The 20576-nt window shown below is 46.9% G+C and overlaps 1 protein-coding gene across 10 annotated transcripts in view; it reads right to left on the minus strand.

Moving 5' to 3' along the window:
- The window catches only part of ABLIM3 (actin binding LIM protein family member 3), a 102267-nt gene that overhangs the window by 50133 nt on the left and 31558 nt on the right, over positions 1 to 20576 (minus strand). For all 10 annotated transcript variants that reach the window (XM_036239690.1, XM_036239684.1, XM_036239682.1 and 7 more), the window contains exons 3-5: positions 13155 to 13292; positions 6557 to 6740; positions 4637 to 4749 (exon numbers count right to left, since the gene is read on the minus strand). In XM_036239690.1, coding sequence (XP_036095583.1) covers positions 4637 to 4749; positions 6557 to 6740; positions 13155 to 13292 — 435 coding nt within the window. The remainder of the gene's footprint in view (positions 1 to 4636; positions 4750 to 6556; positions 6741 to 13154; positions 13293 to 20576) is intronic.

A 20576-nucleotide genomic window follows, 5' to 3' on the forward strand; every position in this document is an offset into this window, starting at 1 on the left:
CAAGTCCCAGGCTTTCAGATGGCAGCTGGGAAAATATTTTGGGGTTTATTTTTTTCCTTTTCTCTCGGGATAATTCTACCCCCACCACGGCTTCAGAATGTAATAATTTCAGTAATCACGGCTTCAGAATGTAATAGTTTAGAGAGGTGAGGCACCCCCTCTCCTTTCACAGACAGACAGGGGTCAGTGACTTGCCCATGCTTGGCATAGAAGAACCCCAGGGTCCAGGTCACAGATACGGCACTTGTGTCTGCCTGGGCTCCCCAGAGGGTGAATAATTCCCCAGGGGCTCAGAGTTCACAGAGCATACAGTCACAGTTTCACCCAATGCAGGAATCTACCGCAGTCTTGACAGGTGGGCACCATCCTGTTTGGTCACCTCCAGGGGTGGGCAGCTCACCCCTCTTGAGGAAGTCTACTTTGCCTTTGGGCAAACGAGATCGTCAGGGCTGCCTTCTTTCTTTGGAGCCGAGACCCAACTCCTTGGGACAACCCTCTTTTATGCAACCAAGAATAATCTACCTCTTTTCCCACAGGACATTTCCTTCAAATATTTAAAGGCAACTACAGTTTCTCTCGTATTCTTCATTTCTTACACTGACTTTTCCTTGTTGAAAACGGTCATTCACTGATTAATTTCACTAGTGGATTCCATGGACACAGGCATGTTATTGGCCAACAACACAGTGATCTACCTCTCTAATAACTGGAGAGCTGCATTCTTTCATGGCCCAGTCTAGTAACAAGTCCCACCTCCCTGAGTGGCAGTGATCTATCTGGGATGAGGTGAGCACCTCGAGTAAAAGTTTAGGAGGTACTACGGTGTAGTGATTAGAAGTTTGGTTGAGAGTTTGGTTGAGAGGTAAAAGGTGGTGGAGGGGAGAAGCTCAGCTCCCTCACTTGCTAGTTGTATGGCTACTAGGCCCAACTTCCTCATCTGACTACTTTTCTTATGACCTTGGTGTGAAGATGAACTGAAGTGAGGCCTGTAAGGACTTAGCATAGTGCTTGGCACATATGTGCCCGATATGTGGTTGCTGTCATTATTATTTCACATTCTCATATTTTTAACCCACATTCTCTGCGTCTCCAGTGACTGATCTGAGGCAGGAGCAATATCCCTGTAGTAAGGAAGGTCTGCTGACCCCTCTGAAAACTCTGGGATACCTTTTCCACGAGGTTTTTCTTTTCATGTTAAACTGCCGGTCCTCCAATGTTCTGGCTTCATGTTTTTCATAACCTTTTCCCTCTTTTCTTCCTCCATCCACTCTCGGCCACTGGTGGAGCCTCAGGCACCCCATCCCGGAGCCCACAAGTCTGTGTCGTAACCACACCCTGGCCCTAGTTGGCTTCTATAGAGCCAGCTGTCCACTCCTCATACGTTTCTCTCTATTCCAAAATCACAACCTTCAGCTGGCAGAAGGTATGATGCCTCCACCTGTTCCTTCCAAATCCCTCAGTTTGTTGAGCTCTCTAAAGACCGCAGACAGCCATTTTTAGTTTTATTTTAACTGCTTCATTCATTTCACTTAGATCAGCAAAGATGAGCAGGTTTTGTGAGTCACAGCAAGCTCCCCACCTGGTTATCGGCAGCTAATCCGAACAGACCCTATCCTAATTAGCAAATCCTGTCTTTGGTAGAAGGTGTTAAGGGAATAGGCTCCAGGGCCAAACTGCCCAGGCTCACATCCTAGTTCCATTATTTACTATCTGTGTGACTTTGGGCAAGTCATTTATGCTTTTTGATTCTCATTTTTGTAATCTCATAAAGTTATAATGTTTTAATGAAATATTATATATAGAAAACTTAGTGTATTGCCTGACAATAGTAACAGTAGATCAGTGTTAGCAGTGGTGATGGTGGTGGTGGTGGTGGTGGTGGTGATGGCGGCGGTGGTGGTGATGGTGGTAAGTGATGGTGATGATGGTGGCGGTGGTGGTGGTGGTGATGGTGGTAGTGATGGTGGTGGTGGTGGTGGTGGTGGTGGTGGTGGTGGTAGTGATGGTGATGATGGTGGCGGTGGTGGTGGTGGTGATGGTGGTAGTGATGGTGGTGGTGGTGGTGGTGGTGGTGATGGTGGTAGTGATGGTGATGGTGGTGATGATGGTGGTGGCAGTAGTGGTGGTGAAGGTGGTAGTGATGGTGATGGTGGTGATGATGGTGGTGGCAGTAGCGGTGGTGATGGTGGTAGTGATGATGATGGTGGTGATGATGGTGGTGGCAGTAGTGGTGGTGAAGGTGGTAGTGATGGTGATGGTGGTGATGGTGGTGGTGGTGGTGGTGGTGGTGATGGTGGTAGTGATGGTGATGGTGGTGATGATGGTGGTGGCAGTAGTGGTGGTGATGGTGGTAGTGATGGTGATGGTGGTGCCGCTACTGCTGCTGATTCTTATCACTGAAGTCTATGAGGAAACATTTCTTCTTCCTGTAGATTTTTTTCCTTAACATGATTTTTTTCTCTTAACAGTTCCTGAGTATTCTTCTTGACCTATTTTGAGTAGATACTACTCCTACTTTTCCAGAAAGTCTTTATTCACCCTCCAGAGATGACACTTCACATTCCTGTAGATCAAAATTTCATCACGTATTTTCTCCTCTTTCTTTTCCCATGATACCTTCCTCATCTCAGCACTCTCTAGAAACTGATTTTGGTTCCCTCTGTCCTTTGAGAACTCAGCAGATCTTCCAACATTCCCTCTAGTCATGTGAAGCAGGGACAGCGACGACCTTTGGGCAGAAAAAATTTCTATGAACCACAGATTGATGTCTTTACTTTGTGAGGAACAAAATGAGCCATCGTCCTGGGGACTCCCCCCAGAGAACTGACCATATTGTCACTTGCTTCCCATTAGCCATTCTTCCTCACCTTCCTCTACCTCCTGATTTGCAGAATTTTGATGGAGACATTGAGTAGCTTCTCCTAGAGGACACATTCATGTGCAAGACTCCCACACTCAGCTGAGGAATCTCCCACCTGTCTGACGCACACAGTAACACACACACAGCTGAGAGGAATAACGACAGATTCAGGAATCTTCTTCTCAGTTCTCTTTTACCATGCTTTCCAGATTAAACCTCCAAGTCAACAGCATACCTCACTTTATGTTTAGAGAGCATTTCACACACTATGATGTATGTTAGTCTGATTCCTGTATACTAATATACATTTTCTTTCTACATAACTGGGTAAACTGAGCCTCAGGGAAGCTACATAACTTTCTGTCACACAGAAGGTTGCAGGCTCCTGAGTCCCAGCTCCCCTCTCTCTACTGCCTCACAGTGGTTCCACTGGTCTCCGGGCACCTCAGCAGCATCAGTCACGGGGCTGTTGTCCTGCATCCTAGCATCCCGGCCTTGCTGTCATTCTGCATGATGCTTTCAAGGAGTTATCAAAGATAGCAGTGTGTGCTCAGCCACCTTGAAATGGAAACCTGTTCAGAGCAGCAAACTGTTCTTGAGCATCACCAGGGACATCGAAGGAAGGGCTGTACTTTCCACAAACAGATCCGATTTGACTGAAAGGAAGGAAGGGTGAGGGAGGGGGCCTTCCCACAGTGTTTCTCCCCAGCTCACCACACTGGGAGGACTCTAATGGAGCCCCTGGGAGGTGAGCCTTGCCGACTCGGGGTGTGGCATGCTCACCCACCTCAGTAGGATGTAGCCCTAGCATGCTGAGTCTGCAGGTGCCATGTCTGACAGCCCCCCACACCGACACAGGGATACAGCACAGGAGGCTAATGGGTTTCCATTGATTTTGCTGACAAGGCCAGTGAGTGTCATGTGGCAGGATAGAACACTAGAGTCGAGCGTGGCTGAGACCCGAGGGGCCGGGTCCATGTGCGCATGGCAGCAGCCTGACAAGGGTGTCCGGGAACAGGGATTCAGACATCTTACTGCCAGACACCCTTGAGTGGAACGGATAGTCCACACATTAGAATGACCGTTCCAAGGTACAGTCCTGATCCTCAGTTTCCCCCCAAAGTTATGGTTTAGTGATAAAACAGAACATTTACTATAGCGTGGCGGATGTCTCCCTCATCCCTAGACGGTGATCCTCAGTCTTAGGAACAGGGAATGAATCACCCAGGAAGCTTGTTAAGAATGAAGATTTGGTTGCATCCCTGGAGTCCAGAGTGGGCCGGAAGCCTGTGCTGTGACCAGCTCCGCAGTGCAGCTGGTGCCGTGGTCCCCGGAACACACTCCGAGAGACACCAGCTCAGCCTTTGGTTTGCTCCCACGTGTTCTCTTTTGTAAGACACGTCGGAGCAGTCCTTTTTAGTGGGGTTTGCAAAAATGGAGAACCACTGGTGGCAAAACACTTGGTCAGCTCTGTTGGGGTGCCCTTGGGAGCATGGGTCCAGAGGGGAGGTAGGATCAGGGGCCCAGCTCATCCCAGAGAAGCCCCACCCGAGGGCACAGGCCATCCCTGTTTATAGCCAGGCAGCTGCTCTCCCTGATTCGTGCTTCATGTCAGTCTGGGCCGTATGCCAAGTGGGTCATGATTCAGAAGTCCTCCAGGGTGGGAACCTCCTCCACTTCCCTCCAGGCCTGCAGGAGCCATTAACGGAGGTGAGAGAGGGGAGCCCTGGGAGACAGTGCCCGCAGACAGGGAGGTGCCCAGTGGGGAGAACTCACGGCTTGGTCCGCGGATCTTGATGGGCTTACTGCTGGCCATGGACTGGGAGCACGTCTGACACACACACTCCTTCCCGCTGAAGGTCACTTTGTCTCCGATGGGGAAAGGCTTCCTGCAAGGGAGACGGAGAAACTCAGTGCCTCTTCTCTGGAGGGATTCTGTGTCCTGTGGCCTGACAACAGTGTGCTCAGAGCTCGGTGGGAACACGCACAGCTTGCCTTCTAGGGCACGGGATAAATGCAGGGGCTGGGCTGACTGAACCACCCAGTTAGGGCCAGGACCAAAACTGGAGGCCCACTTGGGCTATTTACATGATTTGACACCGGGAGAATCATGACACTTAGTTGAGCTGACATTTCTCATCAGTTGAATGAAGTGGTTAGCAATTCCTCCTAGAGCTGCTCCTTCTTCCTGGAAGGACTTTTCCCACCCAACTGCACCTATCCCTGTATGTCTAAGAAAACTCATTCAACTCCCAGACTTACCAAAACTCCTTCCTTTCACCATCCAGGAAGGTTGGAAGTCCACAAATAACCTCTTCCTCCCCTCCTCTGCATCCATGCAGTATGAGTTCCACAGCTCAGCCGTTTCAAGCTTGTACATGGCTGGCCTCTCTAACTAAATATAAACTACATCCGGAATCCCCACACTGTCGGTCCCATCGTTCAGCTACTCTTGAAGTTTGAGACACCTGTGATACAGACTGAGCATAACCCCTGACCTAGGCTGCCAGGCGTGGGCAATGTTCGGTGTGCTGGGGCGAGAGTTAGGGAGCGGCATTTGCATCATAGTTCAGGCACTGCCTAGTGGTAAAGGGACATGGCATGACCTTGGGGAGGCACCACATTTCTAGGGGGCTTGACAAAATTTTAGCTGTATGGATCCTACTGTGCAAAGTAGTGGGTCTGGGAATCCAGAACCCAGGGCCCAGGTTTTAAGAGAAGGATGGATGAATGAATTCTACTTCTTACATGCTGTGTCATCGGTCTCAATCAGAAACTCTAATTGGCAACTAACAGGTGCTTATTTTATGGGAAAATAATTAATCTTTAAGTTCCTTTCCCAATTAAAAATGCATATATATATAAAAATTCCAATCATGTTTTACTTATAACTTAATCAGAGCAGTCCATTGAATTTTAACATATTTGTGGGCATGGTTGAGGTTTTGTTTATTTTTTTACCGCCTTTATTTGGTACTTGGCATACAGTGGACCCTTAATGTACATCTTCTAAGTTAACAAGTGATTGGGATGCTGGAGGTGGGAAGGAGGAAAGGTGTGAGCTTTCCTTCACCTATCGGATATTTTGAGAGGCTGGTTGATTGGCATTATGGTAATGAAAAGAATAATAAAAGCAGACAGAGTTATGTGCCAGTCATTGAGCTCAGGTCTTTGTGTGCATTGTCTCATTGATCTTCATGAAAACCCAATGAGGTTGGAATAGTTTTGCCTCCCATTTCACTGATGAAGAAGCCGAGGCTTAGGGAGGTGGGGTCACTTGCCAGGGTCATGGCAGAAGGCTATAAACAGCTGCCCCTGTAGCACACGTGGCTGAGGTGTGGGAGCACTGGCCAGAGGTGTGGTTTCCAAACCGAGTACTGACAGGCCAAGGTACTTCAGTGGCTCCTTTGGGCCTTCTGAGGGGAAATGGGAGGCTGAGTGTGGGGACTCAGGTCCTCACTGTCCCTTCACTGCAGGACAAACTAGTGTTTTTACATTAGGTCACATTTGACAGAAAGGGTTCAGCTGTTAAGAGGTTTGAAAACCACTGGGCTGTCCGATCCTTCTGCCCATGAGATCCTAGAAATCCAAGTGTCCAGCATAAAGCCCCGGACGCCCCAGAACTGCCCGGGGAAGACCACTTCTCTTCCCTGGGGGCTCAGGCGGAGATCCGGCCTCCGCCGGCCACATGCTCACCTGCACAAGCTGCACACGAAGCACTTGGGGTGGTAGGTGCGGCCCAGGGCCGAGATGACCTCGCCGGTGATGAAGTCCCGGCAGCTGTCACAGCGGGTGCCGTAGAGTTGCTGGTAGTCCTGGGTGCAGATGTACTCCTGGTTCTTGAAAAAGAAGCCTGACTGGGCCAGGCCGCAGCCGCACACTTGAAGAAACAGGGAGGGAAACAAGAGCAGACTGAGTCCAGGGAGGGTGCAAGCGTGAGGTTCTTGTTGGAGACACAGCCGGAGAACGGTGGTACATCAGACCCATGGGCCTTTGGGGGCCAGTGTTCCCTGAAGACCACTTTCATGGGAATCACCTGGTGGGCTTCTTCAAATGCAGAAGGCTGGGCCTCAGTCAGACTCCCGGGGGCTGGGGCTGGGGCACCTGCGTTTCAGCACACTCCCTAGCTGATACGGACGCACACCCACTGAGACCACTGCTGTTGTACAGTCCTCTCAATACGTGGATGGCAATCTAAGGCCACATGGCTCACACAATGCTACAGGGCTGGTGTATCATGAATCTGATAAAGAATCATTCAGTTAAACATTTCCTGGGCACTTCTTATACACATGACTCTGCTAGGTGTGCTAGGTATGGGGACCATGTACACGGAATCCCACACTGGACTCAGTTTCGGATGGCAGTGGGATGGGTGATTTGAAGACTATAATCTGTCTTTATCATAGCCATAAAGGGCGCATCTGTTCCCAGGCATGAGTGATGAAACACAGTCCCTAAACTGTGAAGAGCTAATGATGTATGTAGAGAGAAGACCATGTTGAACATAAATCATGGTGACAGGCCGTGGGCTGGAGCAGGCAGAAAATTCTGTGAGTGGGGAGGAAGAGAGAGCCCTGTCGTTGGGGAGGGATGATGGGAGGCTTCTTGGAGGAGGCAGCACTTGAGTTGAATTTTGAAGAATGGAATAAGCTAAAACAAAGGCAGGAAGTTGCAAGTGATATTTGTGTGGAGATAGGGCTGGGGAAGGAGTGGTGTTTGTAGGGATCGGGAAGCAGTGATACATGAAAATACTGACTGGCCTAGCTTAAGAAGTTTAGGCTTTATGGGACATTGAGAAGCCATGAATGGTTTTTCCCCTAGTTTTTAAAAACTTAAATTTCTTTTTTCAAAAAATGTAGACATATACAAAAATAGATTATAATGATGCTCTATCACTCAGCTGCAAAAACGATCAATTGCCTTGATAGCTTTGACTAGAGAAGCAACATGGTATTTCATTAGGGCTTTTGGGACATCCTTGTGGACAGCCTGAAGCTGTATGTGACAGCTACCAGAAGAGCAGGTGGATATAATCATAGGTTCTGAACAACTGAATCATGAGAGACTATCTTCCCCCAAAGGACTGTGGGAAATGAGATTTCCCCGAGAGTGGAGTTATGACAGCAACACATGACGGGCAGAGCAGAAAGGGGCAAAGTTCCTTCCAAGAGATCGAATGGCTCTCAGGGCCTCCACCACCGCTGAGTGTATTGATCCAGCTGAAGCAAGGATGGGCCAGTCAGGAAGGAGCTGGTCAGCAGCCAAAGGAAGGCTGCTGGAGAGCGGGCTCAAACCTGTGGCCAGCTCCCTTGTTCCGAGTCTGCATTCACCAGGCGGCTGTCTGATAGTTTGACTTTCTACAGAGATTGCCTTTGGGAGAGAAGCAGCTGGTTAGAGCAAGGGAGAGTTACAACCCTTGTTTACGTGAATAAACAGGCACTCTGGTTTTCTACATCGGTTTCCTGAGCATCTGTGAGCACGAGTCAGCCTTCGCAAGCGTGATCAATGGTGGGGAGACCGAAGAGACAGTTTCCAAGCCTGGGAAAGTGAGGACCTGGCCTGGACAGGGTGACATCACCCAGTCAATGCCACCTCACCTTGAATAAGGAACGTTGTTCTGCAATAGCAGCTGGGTGGAAATAGGAGTGATTCCAGGTGGGTGCCAGAAATATTTTGCAATTGTTTGTTCACCTTGCAGACCAGAGGCAGGCTTTCAGGGCCAGGGTGAGTGAGGAGGAGGGCAGCCCCAGATGTCGCAGCACCAGGGACCTAGTGGTCTGGGAGTCAGACCCCCAGGGCTTTGGTCTTGTCATGGCCACTAACTCTCTGGTGACAGTGAACTTGGCCCTCTCTTGTCTGAGTCCTCTGTTTACTTATATGTAAACTGACCTGAGTCTTCCTTTGGCACTACCGTCCTGTGAGTCTAGGGAGCAGGAGGGCTTCCTTCAGGGCTTACCATGTGCCTAAACATTTGAAACCCGGAGGGAGGTCGAGCCGGCGGCCCCAGGAGCCCACCCCTGCGGAGAAACAGGGCGAATGGGTGGAAGTGGTGGTAGAGGCGAGAGGTGGGGAAGGGTTCTTCTTCCATCAGGCTTCATGAAAATTCATCACATCAAACAATGCCGAGCCTGGAGGGCAGGCAAGGCGAGTACAGGCTGTTCTGGGCTGTGCAGGTGGCGGATCAATTGACTTCATGGCTGTGGAATTAGTTAGGTCATGGCCTACGACCTCCCTGGAAACAGCTCCTGTTTTTTCCCTTCTTTTCTCTCCTTTGTTTCTCCTGCCAACTCCACCCCCAGAGCCACCTCTCCCAGCAGAGAAAACCAGGAGGCCACAAGAAAACTTGGAACAATCAGTTCCTCCTTTTCCCCCAAGGAGCTGAAGGAGGAAGTTTTTGGTAGAAAGGATGTTAAGGTTGATAAGAATCTCAGGCGCTCCTGGAAATACAGTGGGGAGCATGGGGGTGGGAGGCGAGCTGGCCCAGGACAGGTGTCTCTGAGGCTGAGCAGAGCCCTCCATCCCAATACTAGGAAAGGCCACAGAGAGGGTCCGCAGTGTAGACCTGGCGTGGAACCAATGCACCCAGGAAAGTCATTTTTACTCTGTGAGTCAAAAATATAAAGTCTATTAATTTTAAAGGAAAGCAGATCATCTGATTTGACAATGGGACAGAATATGAAAAGGACAGCAGTGCACTGAGAAAACCCAGAATGAATGCTCGCTACAAATACAGTGCCTAGAAGGAGGAATTGCACACGGCTCTCTCAGTGGAGAATATACTGTTCTGCGGGTCGCTGCACCTCTGTCCGTGTTCCCATTCTGCCACTCAGGTGCTGTGTGGCTTTGAAAAAGTTGGCTCACGTCTCTGGATCTCAGTCGCCTCATTTGTAAAATGAGGGAGCTAGGTGGTAACTGAGGACATGTCCAGATCTGAGGGTCCAGGATGATGTCATATAATTCTGTTGATTTTCAATTCTTTAAACAAGACTGAGTTTTATAAAATTTCAAAATCAAAGTGTTAGGACGGCCCCAGAGGGTGATCTAGCTCATTACTTTAAATATTTAAATTGTGAAATATATTATGCATGCAGAAAATGTATAAAATATGTATGTACAGTTTAAAGAAGCAGAATAAAATACACTCCCAGGTATCCGCTGCCAAGTTTACGAAATAGACCATTACCCGCACCTTGGAAGCCTGTTTGCCTCTCCCTAAAGCATCCCCTTCCCACATGGTCCCACGTTGAATGTTTGTCATTCCCTTGCTTTTCTGTATCGTTTTACCACCTGCGATGTAGCCACAAACAATGTAGGTGGATTGTGGATGGACATTTTTATACACGTTTTATTCTCTTCTGCCCAGAGCTGAAGTTGGTACAGGTGTGTCTCAGTGCTGCGCTCCTGCTCCAGAGCCGGTTTATTGCTCATCCATCTATACATTGAGAGTAAGACTTTGGTAACAGGAAATCTCAGGCTCCCTATTAGATTTCCACTTTGACCAGGCTCCTGGCGTCGCCTCCTGCTCGCCATGATCCATGTAGTCAGCCATCAAGGTAAAAAGGCTCAAGGTCTTCACTTTAGCACAAGCCATCAGGGTTAAATCGGGCATTGGCAGTCACAGCCGGATTTCTGCTTTTATTTTTGTTTTCTCTTCTTCAGAGTCCCCCTTTCATGTCTGCACAGTAGTGTATATTAACAGAGTCGTAAAAGGAATTCATAGAGATTTAGATTTTCAATGAGAAGGTTATCTAGTGTAACGAATCCCTGGAGACAAAATCCTCTCATTTGTTTCATCTCTAACTAAGCAAATTGACATTGAAAATAATAGTCCCCCCCTTAAAATCCTCATCAGAAAGATTCTACACCTCCCTGTGATAGACTGTCTAAATGGATAAACTCTTTCCTTCTCTGCATTCGCATGCTTGAAATCTGATGCTGCAGATCCTCCCAGAAAAGGCAAAGCTTATTTCTCCATGATATTTTTTTTGACAGATTTATTTATTTATTATTATTTTTCCTTTTTTATTGAATTTATTGGGTGACACTGGTTAACAAACTGATACGAGTTTCAGGTGCACCGTTCTACAACACAATCGTCTGTACACTGTACTGTGTGTTTACTACCCCAAGTCAGTCTCCACCCATCACCAGTTATCCCCCCTATACACCTCCCTCTCCCCCACCCCCCCAGTATTTCTCTGTGATCTTGAATCTGGGTTGGCCATGTGACTTATTTCCGTCGATGGGACATTAACAAGTATGACACAAGTTGAGGCTTGAAAAGGTCTTGCTTACTGCACTTGAATTCTGCGACCACTATGCAAATGACTCCAAGCCAGTCTGCTGGAGGATGCGAGGCCATATGGAGCCACTCAGGTCAGCAGGCTGCCAACCACAGCCAGCTGATCCCCATGTCATCATGATGAGGCAGGCAGAGATAAGCGGAGCCAGCTTACACGGGAAGAGCTGCTCACTTAACCCAGAGAATCAAGAGCTAAAAGATTGTTTTAAACTACTGAATTTTGGCATAAATAAAAGGTAACTCTCTTAAGACTGTAATTGCAGAGTCATAGCTCAAATCTCCTTATAACAATTCTATTAAATTTACCCTCTGTCCTACCTCAATTTCTGGTGATGTCAAAATGGTAACTCACCACAATACTCTTGCAGGTCAACTTGCATTAAAGGGGTTTGCAAATTCTCAATATAAAATTTAAATCACATCAATTAACATATATTCCATATATACGTCCATAAGTGAATTAGGAAATGTTATTTAATTTTTTTGTTCAGTGCTGAATCCAGTTAGATCCTGAGGGAAGAAATCCAAGATCTTCCTCAATGGCAGGGGATGTCAGTCTCAGATACATGAGGTTGAGGTTGGAAGCGGTTACTAAAATGAAAAGAGCTGAGCCTTTTTTTTTTTATCCTCACCCGAGGACATTTTTCCTTTTTTGTTCAGACAGAGTGGGAGGGAGAGAGAGGAAGAGCGAGAGAGAGAGAGAGAGAGAGAGAAACATCGACGTGAAAGGGACAGACACATCAAGTGGCTGCTACCCGCACGACCAACCAGGGCCGGGGAAAAACTGCAACTGAGGTACGTGCCCTTAGCGGGAACCAAACCCGGGCCTCTCTGGACCGCAGGCAGACGCTCTAACCGCTGAGCCAAACCGGCCAGGGCGAGCTGGGGGTTTTAATTGACCTTAACTTCAGTGCACATCGGTGGTGTGGAGTGGCTCTCCAGGAAGCACTAGTCACATGAGTGCAGTTCTCCCTGTACTGCAGACCTTGAGGGCTGTAGTCTGTTTTCAGCATTATGCCTTAGGAATGACAGTGACAAGTCAGAATGGATCAAGGGAGAAGATTCCAGGATGATGATACAAGTTGGAATTATTTCAGATGAGGCCCAGTGTAAGGACCTGAACGTAACTGGGCACGAGGGAGACCAGCTACAAGTACGTGAAGGGCAGCAACAGGGACAAAGCAAACACAAAGTGCTCATCAAACTCATGAGGACAAATCCAGAACCAGCAGGTGGAAGTTACAGATTTTGGGTCAAACGTTTTCTAAACCCACAGGGCAACCCAACATCAGGACGGCTGCTCTGTGGAACAGGAAGCTTCAAGAAGTGGGGCTGGAGAGTCATTTGTCAGGGGCTCTGGGGAAGGGCCAGAGGTCTCGCCGGGCTCTTTCAGCCGAGTCCCTCCTACTTCCTGCTGCTAGCTAGCCTTCTTCTTTAGGAAATCTTAGCTCAGTCATGTCTAGGGTTCTAGAAATTAGCCTCGAGTAAGCTGTAACAATTAGAGGGAACCCAACATCCATCTGCTCCCAAATTACAGACCTTACTGACATCAAGATGTACCTTGTCCCCTGTTAAAATTAACCTTTGAGGATTGTCACACGGTCATGGAATCAGAGCCATGTTGAATTTTAGCCAGGACAGCTTACTCTTTCACTCACTCTCAAATGGATTTTTAGGCACAGGGCAGGACTCTTTTAAGAGATGCAAGGTAAGCTTGCAGGATACCTGTTTCCTTCTGGGTCAGCACTACCACTCCTAGCCACCAGGCTCTCTCTCTTTTCCATATCTCAGCTCTTCCCATCTCCTTTCCTCCCCCTTCATTCCACACTGCTCAAGGGAGAATGATCGTAACAGGCTCAAGGACAGCCTCTTTAGGTCTTTATTTATACCTCAATTACCTACGCTTGTTCTGCCTAGCCCTGTGGCATGGCCCTGGGTTGGGAGCCTGGCTAGGAATCTGAGAAGGAGCTGGGACACTGGGCCTCCTACCTTGACAGGTGAAGCATCTGATGTGGAAGTGGTTATTGTGGACGCGAACCACTTCTCCTTTGCAGGTGTCTCCACATCGGTAGCACTGGATGACATTGGAGCTGCCCCGGGGATTGTAAGGATTCTGCTGATAAGGAACTGTGGAAAGAAACAAAGACATCACCATCCAGAAGCCCCTCATTCTTTAAAAAGTTTGCCATAAGACATTATTATCATCTCCACTGGAAGAAACAACAGGAAGGGTGCAAGATGAGCGGAGGACCTTCAATATACCAACAGGCTGAACATGCCAATCTAAGGCATCATTAGAAGGGGAGTGGCATTAAGAAGTGAGTCCATAAATCTCCTTAGGCAGGTAGAGACTTTTGAGTGAGCACCAACTTTCCTTTTAATGACAGAGGCCAAATTCACAAATGAAGAAAAATAAAAGAGGAAGTAGAGCATTTCAAGGTAAATAATCCAGAAGTACCATTTCTTGGGTGATCTCTGGATCAAACTTCTCAAAGGGAATTCAGGTCTTGCAATTGACTCATGGGTCTCAAATGGGTGGCTGATGCTGCCTCCAATGGGCTTTTCTGTTAAGCAAGTTACACCCCCTCTCTGCACCTCAGTTTTCACATCTAGAAGACGGGTGTGGTCAATGGTAGCACAGACTCTCTATACAAGAGGCATAAGGGAGGCACTCTGGTTAGAAGGAGGTTGACCAGGGGACTGATCTTAAAGCTGCCTTTGAACAGCATTTCCCATATCATTGAGAAAATGTCAAAATGCATAATTGAGAAAAAAGAGGTGGCGGAGATCTGAAGGGGCTGTCGTCCCTGGGGGTTGGAGCTCAGCGGGCAGCATTTAACGACGTTGGAGAACTCTGCTAACCCGCTGAGTCTGTCGTTCTCTTGCTTTGACCTTCTCATGGCTACTTTTCTAAATCTTCCTTCTGGTCATTTGGGATTTAATCATAGTAGGCACCTGCCTAGCACTCAAAATCTCAGACTTGGGAGGGATATTAGCAGCTGTCTGGTCCAACCTCGTTATGTGTAAGTGTCGGGATAACTGTGCCAGTGAGGAACCAAGTTTTCTCTCTTGTAGCAAGACCCTAGCGCCACCATGGAGGGAGTCACTAAAGTACTCCATTCTCAAAGCGACAGCAATAGTCCAGAACCTTCTGCTCATGCTCTATTAGGAGAAGGCTCACTCTTGTTCTGGCTGTAAACATGACCGCCCGATGGCAGGGGAATTGGTGTCTTTTTAAAATTAATTAGTAGACAAGCAAAGGCTATTTGTTCAGAACGTGCTGTGCCAGGGAGCCAGCCCGCATCACTGGCACTGTGGTAGAGACTCAAGGCAGGCAGAGGAGTGGGAGCGCCTTCTGGGGGGAAAGGGGAGGACCCCGTTTGCCCTGACTGGCAGCTGTAGGCCTGGGGAAGTTCTAGGTGGCCAAGTAGAACTGGGGTGTCCTATGTGACTGGCTAGGGGTGCACATTTGGCTCTCTCTAGTTGGTCTGAAGTTAGAAGCCGGGACAAAAATTAGGGATGAGATTGGGGTGCTTCACTGATTTTCTTTGACATTTAATAGTATTTTATGTTAGTTCAATGTCTAACCAGCATACTGGTTAGACATTTATATAATTTACGAGTTGATCCCTTGATAATTCTAGTACCCACCTGGCAATACATAGTTTACAATAGTATTGACTATATTCCTTATGCTGTACTTTACATCCCTGTGACTATGTTGTAACTACTGGTTTGTACTTCTCAATCCCTTCTTGGTGTCTATCATTTATACATGTAGACTTACTGGCTAAACGCTGAATAAACATATTATATGTTACTCGGACTCACAGGAACCTTGCGCTGCAAAGGAAGTTAGAGATCACCTAGCTCAAGGGTGTTTACCCAGTGTGGTGGTTATGTCTGTTAACTGAAATTTGAATCTGTTATTCTAGGCACACGAAGGATTGCACATGGCGACTTGCTTGGCAATGACATATAAGTGGCAGTTTTGTGTCACTTCCAATTAAAAGCCCTGTGTGCCAGTATGTGATTGGCCGTGCTGCCTGGCCCAGCATCCAGTGATACCCCAGCTGGTGTGTAGAACGTGTTAGCTTAGATCCCTGACTGAGGAATCATAGAGCAGTCTAACCCATGATGAACATCTACCACAAGCAAGGAGACATTTCTGTTGTCATAGCCTCTAAGATTTTTTGTTGCTGCAGCATATCCTGACTGATACACCTGGGATTTAAGACTTCTTTCTAATTAAATATAAAATTTGGTGTTAACTACATTTTCCTATAGCTTGTTTCAGATTTTCAGAGATGATCTTTGTAACTGATTTAATCCACCCTCCTCTTTTTATTTATTTTTTATTTTTATTAAAAATTTTTTAAAAAAATATTTATTGCTGAAAGTATTACAGATATCCCCCCTTTCTTCCCCACTGACCCTCTCCTCCTCACTCCTGACTTCCCTACACTATTTTCTGTGTCTATTGGTTATGCATATATGCATAGAAGTTCTTTAGTTTATCTCTTCCCATCCCCCATCTCCCCATCCCCCTTCCCTCTGAGGTTTGTCCATCTGTTCCCTACTTTCATGTCTCTGGATCTATTTTGATCGTCAGCTTATTTTGTTCATTATATTCCATAAATAAGTGAGATCATGTGGTACTTGTCTTACATCCTCCTCTTTTTAAAGACAAGGAATAGGAAAGCAGGACTTTCGATTATCTTCCACTAAAAGGGATCCTGAATCATACATGTGCTGTCGAGCAAAGCGCTACTTCCTTAGGCCTGACTGTTGCTTCTGACAACTTTGCTGTCTGAGGTGGGAGAATAATACCCTCACAGTCTTTCTTTCATGGAGTTCATACCCGCAGTCAACTCTTTTTTACCTGTTTTTAATGTAAGACAAAAGTTAAATGAGTTAGCTAGTTAACAAAGTCATGAATTAACTTTTAAATGGATTAATACACATAAAGCAGTTCAGAAAGTTCATTAAGTGCTCCACAGATGTCACTGACATCATGACCATCACATCCTCCCCGGAGCCAAGAGCAGTTCTTCCCAGCTCCCCAGAATGTCCACAACATTCTCTTCAGTCCTGTCTCCTTTCCTTCTTTTTCTGATTCCTGCTCCACATCCTTGGAAAATATTTCATTCTCCCCTCTGCCCCTAATTTGTGAGAAAAATATGACCCTGTTTATATGAGCAGTTCGGTGATCTACTATTGCTGAGGGAAACAAAACGGTGAGTCTGAAAATACAATAAGAACAAATAGTATAATCATCCCCAATGATTAGAGCTCTAGAAATATCCAGAAGTCCCTCTGGAATCACTGCACAAATTTTCATCTATCTCTTCTAACTCAACCCGTCTTATTGCTCAAGAACCAACTCCCAAGATCAATTCGATTTTTTGCTGGTTTGATTTTTCCAGGGAAATTAATTTGTGATCATGGTCTTCAGTCAAAACTCAGTCTTTGAACCACTCAGGTAAAAAGGCAAAAAAATCAGAGTGAGGGTGTGGGTTAGGAGGATGGGTTCCTCTGAGGCCGTCCTCTGATGGGGCCCCCAGACTTGATTTCGTTGCTTCCCTCAGGGTGAGGGTACTGCTTGGGTGATGCTGACTGGGGCTGGAAATCCACAAATGTCTGATGTTTGTGAAAAGTCCCATGAACAGAAATGCACGCAGCGTTGGTGTGAATTCTTCCAGACTGCCGATGTCAGCTGTGATTATAAAGGGCAGCGGGCACGCAGGCCTGGAGCTTCCAGACGTGTGAAGACCTTTCGTTATCCCAGCAGAACTCTGGGGTCAAGGAAGCTGTGCCGACCCTGGAAGCCACTTCATCTCCAATAAGATTTTGTGTCCTTGGCTAATTAAATCAGCAACTTAATCTTATGCTGTGTGTGTATAGGTATGTACAGAGGATGTCTTTCTTCCCACCAATCTATAACACACCCAGTCTGAAACACTAACATTTTATTGTGGATTTCCTGCTGGTTATTAATTCTACTAATTTCTATCACAGAAGTACTAAGTGTTTCCTCTCAGAAAGTCGCGATTTATAACAATCGTCTTATGCGCAAACGTCTTTTGAATTCTAAATTGATTGACACGTGAGTTTTTGAACTGCTTCCTGTGTTAGGAACTGCCTCTCCTTGAGGGCGACATTTGAGAGAAGCCACAGCCTCAAAGGACATTAGCTCTGCTAACTTGTGAAATAAGCCACGAGGTTAAAAAGTTTAGAACCATGGATCATGTGATATGTTTCTGAAAGGTGTGCAGGAAACATCTGGCTTCTGTTTCATGTTATTTGGCCAATAAAGGGCACCTAGGAGAGGCATTCCCAGCTATTAGCCTGCAGCAGTGCAGCCCGATAGCACCTTCTGAGCTTTGGAAAAGTTCTATATCTACGTTGTCCCACATAATAATCGTTAGCCCTCTGCGGCCACTGGGCACTTGAAATGTGGCTCGTATGACTGAGATACTTAATTTTACATTTTATTTAATTTTAATTAATGCAAACTTACACTTAAATAGCCACGTGGCTAGTGGCTGCCTCAGTGGACACTGAAGCCTTGTAGTTTCACAAGTGGAACACCAGGTATTGAGAGCGGGGGCAAAGATACTAAACCTGGTTGAATTCTATTTCTATAAAAACATGTACAAACCAATCCAGGAATACCACCTCAGACTTGAATCAGTTCTTTTTATCCTTGAAGAGTTTTTAAAAAAATAATTTGTAGTAGGACCCAATCACACACACATTCACCCATCCTGAATTTGATCTGGAAACAAAAGATTCTGAGCAGTGAAATAAATACTGATTTAAAAAAAAAAAATCACAAATTTTCAGGTACTGTAGAACTGAACAATCTTAACCTTTCCAAAAATAAAAGCAAGAAAATTAGTTGGCAATGGCTGTCAGTATAATTTTCTTTTTTTACCCTCACCTGAGGACATTTTTCCATTTTTTTGTTTTTTTGTTCAGATAGAGTAGGAGGGAGAGAGAGGAAGAGAGAGAGAGAGAAAGAGAGATAGAGAGAGAAACATTGACGTGGAAGGGACACATCGAGTGGCTGCCACCTGCATGACCAACCAGGGCCGGGGACAAACTGCAACCGAGGTACGTGCCCTTAGCAGGAACCAAACCCGGGTCTCTCTGGACCGCAGGCCGACGCTCTAACCGCTGAGCCAAACCAGCCAGGGCTGTCAGTGTAATTTTTTAAGACAAAAACTCAGCTAGTCAATGCCCATGAGATTAAAAGTTAAGGGTTCTGAAACACTAAGTCCTCTTTTATGCACGTACCAAATCTTTAGCATTCTAAAAGCAAATGCAGTTTAATTCCATAATTAAATGTGCACGTGAAGCTTTTCCCAAATGTTACAGATATAATTTAAAACTGCTGGAGCACGACCTATTGGAAGGGGCGGGGAGGGTGGCTCCTGGTGAGTTACAGGAGCAGCTGAGTTGAACAGTTCAGCATCCCGGGCCTCCACCCGCCCTGTTCCTCCCTCACGCTGCTCTTCATCTCTGGTGTTTCCCTCTCCCAGACAGGGCCAGGGGTGGCTGGGTTCTAATCCCCTCTCTGCTGTTACCTAGTTTTACAATCTTGGGCAAATCATCTAACTTCTCCCGGCCCCGGTTCCCTCGTTCGTCACTGAGGAGCTTGGACACAATGATGTATAAAATTCCCTCCAGTTAAAAACGGATTCTGGCTCTGAGAGTCCTTCTCTGTGCGGCTCTCTCCCCCTCCACATACTCTTCTCACCACTCACTGGTCTCACTTTTAAACTAGCTGTGTTGTATGTTATCAGATTTATTAGTCACTTTTAAAAGCAGATAATGGCATGCTTCCTCTCTCATAAAAACATGACCTAAGTTACGCTCCCTTTACTGATACGGTGCCCGCACAATACTTTTTCCTCCCCTGTGGGTCACTTGACCTTGCAGATAAAAGTGTTCCCACATTCTAACAGAGTCATTTTTAAAACAGTCTTTAAAAAGTAGACGCACCTAGGTTATGCTGGGGTATAATTAAAAGAGTGACAAAACTGACTTGGAGACAGTTTAACAACTGTGAATAATTGGCTGGAAGTGTAATAAAAACCGTGGGGCTCCTGGTTGAACCGCCAAACATCGAGCAGGGAATGAACTGATTCAGCAATGAGCTCACAGCAGCCTGGGGCTCAGGAAAGCCCCGAGTACCCTGGGTGTGTTCACAGGGACGTGATAAACACGGGGAGGAGACCCCAGTGTGGGTCCAGGCATCTCACAGGTAGAGAGCAACCTGTCAGGAAGGTTAGGGTGAGGTCTGTGTATAGGACGGTCTTGGTAGTTACCGACAGGGACCTCGTGTTTGATTTTGGAGTTGAATCGTGGCCCATGACCCTGATCCTGTTTGCCGTGGTAAGACCACAGGGAGGTGAGACCCTGCACTGGAAGGGGTGAGAAGCACAGGCACAGAGGGTAACGGTGTGGATGCTGGAGTCAGGAGGGCTGGGCTTGTGTTCCAGCCCTGCCCATGCTGCTCGTGTGACCTTGAGCACGGTAACTGTGTGGCCTCCATCTCCGTCTGCTCACGTCTAGAGTGGGAGTAACTCAGGTCATTTGTGAGTGTTAAATTACTTAAATTATATAAAAGTGCTTAGTACACGGCTTGGCATGGAACGTGGGCTTAAATATTAGCATTAATTAAGTTAAAGGATCTCTGAAGCTGAGCATTCTACCTCCAATCCACCTTCTAAGTCACCCCCACCACTTGCCGCTGCGCTTGGCTCGAACCTTGTCAAATCCGTTTCGGGAGCAGTCTGACCTGGGCACAGGTTTTCTGCTTTTCCCTCCTTGATGACTGTCAGGAAAAAAAAAACAACCCTTGGCTGCAGCCCATCCATCACCTCAAGCAACCTCTGCTTTCTTCCGCCACCTCTGAGCGCTCTCTGTTTATGGGTTTCTGTAGGCTACAGAGGTGGGTGGCTGACATGCTTTTGATACATCCTGCAGAGGAATGTGTGAATTGGGTGTTTCCTGTTGTGGGGATGAGAGGGTATGATTTATGTTATCCTGGGGCGGTGTATTTTGGGCACATCTGCTGTTTCCACGAGGACATCTTCGAGTATTTGTTGTGTGTGCTTACTTATTCTAAGTGAGCAATCTGTTTTCCGAAAACTCCGAGAGGGAGACATAGATGTAAACTCCATTACATCTATGTTCATCCCTGGAACCGGACTTTTAGAGCAGTAAGGGACTGGGAGGTTATCTGCACACTACATTGTGATCAACACGAGGGCAGGGGCCATGTCTCTGTTTGCTACTGCATCCTCAGTACCAGGCATAGACTAAGTGCTCAATAAGCACTTGACGAATAAATGAAAGAATGACTAAAACGAGCTCACCGGTTTCACTTCACAAATGAGAAAG

This window comes from Molossus molossus, unplaced genomic scaffold, assembly GCF_014108415.1.
Source record: "Molossus molossus isolate mMolMol1 unplaced genomic scaffold, mMolMol1.p scaffold_m16_p_4, whole genome shotgun sequence".
NCBI lineage: Eukaryota > Metazoa > Chordata > Mammalia > Chiroptera > Molossidae > Molossus > Molossus molossus.